General features: G+C 34.7%; 1 protein-coding gene across 9 annotated transcripts; it reads right to left on the bottom strand.

The window, feature by feature from the left end:
* Nucleotides 1-513: 513 nt before the first annotated feature.
* LOC149922224 (transcription factor CP2-like protein 1) lies at nucleotides 514-6630 on the bottom strand. Of its 9 annotated transcripts, none has more exons than XM_090162894.1 (17): nucleotides 6454-6630; nucleotides 5400-5488; nucleotides 5202-5337; nucleotides 5010-5130; nucleotides 4853-4940; nucleotides 4528-4752; nucleotides 3960-4330; nucleotides 3819-3886; nucleotides 3651-3756; nucleotides 3220-3590; nucleotides 2631-2911; nucleotides 2486-2567; nucleotides 2221-2417; nucleotides 2093-2142; nucleotides 1874-2023; nucleotides 1756-1803; nucleotides 514-783 (listed from the first exon to the last, which is right to left on the bottom strand). In XM_090162894.1, the coding sequence occupies exons 4-17, from the start codon at nucleotides 5116-5118 to the stop codon at nucleotides 731-733; spliced, it is 2199 nt and encodes a 732-aa protein (XP_090019020.1). In that variant the 5' UTR covers nucleotides 5119-5130; nucleotides 5202-5337; nucleotides 5400-5488; nucleotides 6454-6630; the 3' UTR covers nucleotides 514-730. The 9 variants fall into 9 exon arrangements, with proteins under 9 accessions (XP_090019020.1, XP_090019022.1, XP_090019025.1 ...); XM_090162896.1 differs by having other exon boundaries at nucleotides 5238-5337; XM_090162899.1 differs by having other exon boundaries at nucleotides 4853-4915; nucleotides 5009-5130; nucleotides 5430-5488.
* Nucleotides 6631-7157: the final 527 nt, after the last annotated feature.

Here is a 7157-nt window from a genome sequence, read left to right as displayed (position 1 = left end):
AGTTACAAAACTGAAGTACTTCATTTTCTTTGCAAAATACACTTTTTTTATTAAGTCTTATCACAGGACGAGACATAAAACCTTTTTTTGCACTCTTTGCAATTCTTTTTTAAACATATTTGATATTTACAAAATGGCAGATGATAATGTAAAAAGCAACGTAATATTTACAAGTTGCGAAATGACGCCTGCAAAAATTGCAATGGCACTTTTTCATTTGTGAGGACTTCCTATACGCCATTTAACTTTGCCCGTTTATGTAAAAAAAACTTTTAAGGTGACTTTCTTGAAAAATTATCAAAAATAGCTTGATTAATCAAAAAACTCTTTACTAACTAAACCAGTCACCTGATACATCCGTAACTATTTAATAAATGCGGGAAAATATATAAATCCTTTTGAAACAAAAAAAATTTAAATCTTTTGTATAAAAAAATCTACAATGCCATGGACAATTATATAATAGAGGCTATATATATTTTAAGATTTTATCTGTACATTTGTTTATACAAAAAAAAATTTCCCTAAGACCCCTTATGGAAAATTAATTTAAATAATCCGGCTTTGTATTAGCGTAAATGTCTCCCCCATATAGCGGCTTATTTTGTACTAAAAGTCATCAAAGTTTCGTATAAAAATCGCGATATTTTAAAATTGAAAAAATTTCCGTCTCTTTCCCTTTCCTTAAGCAATAAAGTATAAAAGTGCAAATAGTTTTCTTCATAATGGATTAATGTGGGCTGTAAATTTTAAGTAGAATCTTACAGCTATCTTCAGATTGGTCTAAAGAAAATTGGAAATTAATTGAACATGCCAAATCAGTAGTTTTTCGAACCGTATCAGAAGTTATAACACAAGCTTCCAGAGTAAGCTACACTTATTACTAGGTATGCACCGGTATATCGGCCTATTTTTATAATATCGGTATCGGCCAATATCATCTTAAGCGCAGCCGATATAAGAAAAATATTTTCAGAAAATTATTTCAAAATAAAAAAATTATCTAAGCTAGATCTCATTCCTTTTTATAGATGGGTTTAAGAGTGTAAACAAATAAACAACTATATTCGATCTGTGATTGAAAATATGTATCAAGTAAAATGAACAGAAATAGTCTGATATGCTCTTGCAAACTTTTTTTCATGAAAAATTAGAATAAACTGGTATGACAGTGTACTCGAGGAGCAACAAACACAAGGAGAACGCAGCTAGCCTTTAAACACCCTAACGCAGTGTTGTGTACAAAATTCATTGGACAAACCTTTATGCTGAACGTTTTACGGAAAGGGGGAAAACAATTTCCAAATTTTCCCCTTCAGACGACAGCAGGCGCTAAAGCGTGTAACAAATGAAAATTGTACACAAGAAAATGCATGACTTTTGACGGGTTGCGTTCTCCTTGTGTGGGCAGTGCTGTGTTTGTTGCTCCTAGGTGTACTGAACAGTCTTTTACAATGTTTTTATCATATACACTATTGTTATGATAGATTACTTTGTTAATATCGGCCGATATATGGTTTGATATTACCGCCGATATATGTCTAATGAAGCGTTTGAAAATTGAGGCGTACATGCCAATATGCAGAAACATTTAACGTGATTTTCATTTGTTTTTTAAATTTCTTTTATAGTGTATCGGTAATTGTTGTATAGTTTTTATATAATCATAACTCTTTTTAGGGAGTTAATTTGATAATGAAGCTCTGAACAACTTTATTACTAACTCCTGATAACAATTACTATAGTAAGACTCACCTTTAAGTTTTTCAATTATGAACATGGAATCATCTTTCATGTTTTGTACTACCTAAAATTTATAACACAATTTGATTAACGACACCTCAAATATTTAAATGATTAATAATTAAGTGACATGCCTCATCAGTGACTAAAACTCGAATTCCTAATGGGCCAATGTAAAAAATTTTCAAAGTGGCTGGTGTAGATGTAAAAGCAAAAAAAGAGCACAGCTTAGAAGCAAAATCTAGCAGTTTTAAGTTCTCCAAGTAAATTGCGTGGAACGCTATATCGAATAAAAACATTAGGTTTTGTCTAGTGAGACCCTACAGAAGCTGTCAAAATGTATTCATACTTTTTTCAGAATTAAGACAGACGTAAAGAGTAAGTCTGGGACGTATTCCTCTGAAAATTGAACATTTTAAATTCAGCTCTGAGCTTTTTTGGAGTTACTGAACCCAGCCAATAGTTGAGATATTATACTTAGAATGAAGAGAATTATGAAGTCGGATTCCATCCGCTAATCCACATATTTGTATGAGATCATCTCTGTTAAGACTTAAAATGTCTGCACCAGAGAAATTTGAAAAAGTTTGAATGAAGGGGTCAAAACGGTGCTTCAATAACCATTGAGCAGCTTCGGATGAAGAGGCGTCTGCAGACAAAGGTCGCACTTGCCACTATTTAACAGATTATCAAAACCAATTTTCTAAAAGCCTAAAAAGTAAAAATCCAAAGGTAAACTTACAGTGGAACTTTGAACCGAAATATCAGATTTGGGGGATGTAGAGATATCAGATGGAGGTGAAGGGCAACTTCCAATGGGTCCACTATAAAACAGAATACTATTTTAGCTTTCGGTAATTCTCAGTTTAGTTGTTTAAAATACTCACAAGCTTGAAGGTTGGGGAGATATACTAGTGATGCTCGCAATGTGAGAATCGGTGGTCAAAGAGGACGTGGATGAGGATGGAGCAGTTGTAGTAACTGATGAGGCCAAAGCTAAACTTTTCTTGGACGAGTCTTTAACTGAGTTATCTACATCTACAGTCACTTTCTGAGGGGTAGTTTTTGGTGATTCATTTGAGATACAGGGAGTAGTAGATACGGTATTGGTCAGAGGACTTGTAGTTACGGCGCTACTAGTCAGAAGATAAACCGAGTCGATTGGGCACTGAAAGTAGAAATTTCTTGTATTTTTTTTACCTAGGAGCCACAGCACCCCACTCAAGGAGAACTCAACCCGTCAAAAGTTGTGCATTTCCTTGCATACATTTTTTATTGGTTAGACGTTTTAGCGCCTGCTGCCATAGCTAGGGGAAAATTCCGAAATGGTCTTCCCGTTTTCCATAAAACATTCAGCGAAAAGGCTCGTCCAATGAAATTTGGGCACAACACTTCGTTAGCGTGTTTATAGGCTAGCTGCGTTCTCCTTGTGTTTGTTGCTCCTAGGTTTAACCAACTAATAAGTGTGAAATGTACCTCTGAAAAAACTGTACAGTCATAGGACGGTTGATACTTTTCTTGTTCCGACTGAGCTCTTTTACTCATCTTTTCCCGATCAGTTTTGTGTTTACGGTCAGCTCCTTTAGGCTTGAACACTTTGACCTGACACGATGCAACGTGCAACTGTTTTTTGCTTGTGATAATATCAGAGTGAGAATAAGTCTCAATCTGGATACGAAATGGAACCCCTTTCTCTCCACCATGTTTTTTAGGGGTAAACTCAGTACTAATGCAGTTAACTCGAACAAAAACGCCAGTTTCTTTGGTGGGATCCCATAGAAATTCACTCATATTGACTGTTTTTGGATCATTCACTACGTCGTAAACCCCATAAGATAATGGCACATCTATACAATTTTTTTTTAATTTATACAATGTTAACATAGTGATAATTCAAATTATCATACCAATTTCTACAATTCTTTCTCCAACTCTTTGCAGCTGCCACTGGGTGATTTGTTCTTTCTCCATATACTGCAAACGCCGTTCTTGGAATCCAACTCTAACGATGCTCTAAAAATGAATTACTTTTAAGGAATATGCTATTTATACAGCGATAATTACTAAATATTTACCTTCAACATTTTCCCCCTCATTTCAGTCAAGTCGCCCAATTTCTTCAGTTTTATTTCGTAAGACTGGCCTAAAATTAACAGCGAATTGAATTTAAAAAAATATCCATATTCTCCTGGTAAAGAGCAAAGAAATGAATTGACCTTGGTTGAGGTAAGTCATAGTTTCTTCGTGGATCTTGGTAGCAATGGACGTGGCTGCTGCTAAAACATACTGAAAATTACTGTTGCCAAAATACTGATAGCTCTCTTTGATAGCTATTGGCGTTGAGGATGTAGGAATTTGAGATGATGAAGAGGATGATGAGAACTGCAGCATCTGGGAAAGCATGGAGGGACTAGCCGAAGGCGCGACGGTTGAAGTGGGGGAAGATTGTTGCACTGCGGTTATTAAATCAGGTGCTGAGGAGCTATGGCGACACCTGCTGGTAGGGTCATGCGAGTGAGTGTCTGGCATGGCGCAAGAAAGGCTGTTGGTTAATGGAGGGGGACCAGGAGCCCGACCATAATAGCCACTGTTGGCAAGGAAAGAAAAAAACACACCCAAAAAAATTGCAAAAACAAAAAAGAAATACCGGTACTAAAACTGAGACGATATCATGACACAGAAAATAAAAAATTTCTAATAAAAAAAGATTGAATACCTGATAAAAAACTTAAGTAAAATATTGGCAATAAAGGTTTTTAGTTTTCTAAGAAATTATTATATTACCTAGCAGAGTGAGGTGAACCATTCCCAAGCTCACGATCATTACTAACGCAGAATCGTTTAATTGCACCCGTGATGTCATCATCATTGGTTAAAGGAAGGCGATTTTTCTTGCCATGATGAAGGTTGCCTGATGGTATGACAGTAGTCACAGTTGGTAAAGGTTGACTGTGGTTTATGACATCATCGTTGCTCTGAGGACGGCTGTCGCTGCTTTGGGATGTATCACTGTATAAATGTAAAGACTTGGTTAACCTTTGCATAGAATCAAGCGATGTGATAAAAGATTCAAAACCGTGTTCACCAGAAACGTATTAGAAAAAATTACCCATTTTCCCTGATTGCTTCCTGTTTTAATGTTGACAATGATGGTAAAGCCATGAGGGTATCACTGCTCCACGAAAACAGGATCGTCCAAATTCACAAAACAGACCAAATTATACATATACAAAGACAGCTAAATAACTGATTCAAAGTGTCTCACCTCATATTGAAGGATGAAGTACCCAATTCCATCCCCAAACCGGACAGGCTGCCATCAAAATCAGCCGCTAAACAATCATCAATATCATGCCAATGGGTAGCAGCGGCCATAATTAAACCGACCTAAATACACCAGTGCCTTTTTTAACTTTTATTCGTAATAATATAGTCATTTATACTGTAGGTTAAGTTACTGTATTTTAGCACCAAGGTATCGATTAAAAATGTACCTCCAGGTAGATTCAAATTAACATGAGTTGTAATCACAGTATCAGCCCTTCAAAAGTTAGAGACTGAATTCTAAGGTGAAGAGATAGGGGTTAAAAAACCCTAAAAAATAAATTCACCTTTAATCTTTCACTTATGTTAAAATTGTATTTAAAAAACAGTACCAAAAACAATTGAAGATTAAATATATTTACTTAAATGTTTTTCATGTTAAGATTGTATAGGGAAAGGGAATCCCTAACCTCCGGGCCACCTAAAAATAATTTAAAGTTATGTTAAAATTTACTTTAAGAGAAGTTTATGTTAACAGCTTGGATTGTGGTAAACTAGATGAAGCCAAGTGATAAACTAGATGAAGCCAAGAAGACAAATTTAAGAGAACAATAAATTTATTTACAAGCAAACTTTCAACAAAGCAACTTAGTTATTTTTTTATAGGACAGTGAGTAGGTATTATGTTGAGGCAATGGGTTGGGGTTAAATTAATTGCTCATTTGCTTCTTGTTCCCCAAAGGGTCTTCTTGTTCCATTTTTAAAAATTGTAAATATCTATTTTATTTAATTCCACATTGTGCTTTTAATTTCTAAATATTATGTCTAATGTTCTACGAGAAACTTATTTAAGTACGTAAATTCTGGGTTCTACTCATTACACTGATTGACTAAGAATTTGCCAACCTCTTAGAGGCATTTGGGCTGTTTTTTCCTTCAATAAATAAATAAATAAATAAATAAAATTTGGTGTGATTTTAAAAGTTTCCTAAGTTTACTTCATTTAAATGATTTAAGCAAATACTATTATATGTATTACATTAGTATACACCTAAGCAATATTTGGCTTTTGATAGTAAAAATGTTGTACCAATCACATGAGCCACTTGACCTTAGTGACCCTAGGAGAGGGGGGGGGTTAAGTTTTTTGTTATCATTTGATTAATTTCAAGTCTGAAGTTCTGAACTTCAGAACTTGAGTTCTAAGCCTTTGATTCTTTAAATAATCAATCAAAAATTAAATTTAACCATTCAATACTAATTAATCACGTGAGTTCCTTTAGAAAGGAACTGTTGGAATATAAAGATAAACCTAAAATTAGAAGTTGACTTGAAAAATACCAGTTTTCATATTAAAAAAAGACACCCCTGGGGGTTAAATATCCCAGCAATGAAACCCCAACATATAAAAACTAGGCTAAACATAACAAGCCAAGTGTTGATTACCAGAAAATCAGTCGAAGGCACTGAAAAACGGTGACCAATATTTATACCAACTACATCCCGAATTAAAAATCATTGAATATTTTTTAAAAATTTGTTAAGAATTCTCAGATACACGAAAAACTCTTAAACAGTGAAAATGGCGACTTGGCCCTATGCTCGGACTGGGACTGGTTTGCTTTAAACAACATAAACCAAATATGTTAGTATAAAAACTGAACAAGCGGACTGGACATTAATATCGTAAGTCGTAACTTTGGTTCCTCTCACAAACTGATTGAACTGAGGAAGTGAACTCATCGGAAAGAAATAAACTATGGCAACTGAAATTTATTTTCCTCCGGAAATAAATTATAGTTCATTTTAAGTGGGGATAAACTATTTGAAATCTAAAGCTATAAAACGGAGAAATATTTAGAACGATTTTTACAAAATTTCGGTGCGGCCTGATTAGAACCGTGCCTTCAGCAAGAGCGCCATCTCTACGGCGTCTAACTAAAACAATCTCATTAAAATCCAAATTAAAATGGCGGTTTTAAGATCGTCGCTAGACGCTTTTTATTGAAACAAGAGAAAGCGTTTTTTTTTGATATTTGGAAACGCGGTTTTCATAAAATATGAGCAATGATTCAAAACTATGTTATTCGCGATCAAAACGAGCCTAGGTGGCGTAACGGTAGCGCCTATGATCTAGCGTCTTTACAGAA

This window comes from Leiobunum rupestre, chromosome 11 (assembly GCF_980474605.1).
Source record: "Leiobunum rupestre chromosome 11, qqLeiRupe1.1.hap1, whole genome shotgun sequence".
Lineage (NCBI taxonomy): Eukaryota > Metazoa > Arthropoda > Arachnida > Opiliones > Sclerosomatidae > Leiobunum > Leiobunum rupestre.
This window is presented reverse-complemented; position numbering and strand designations above follow the sequence as displayed.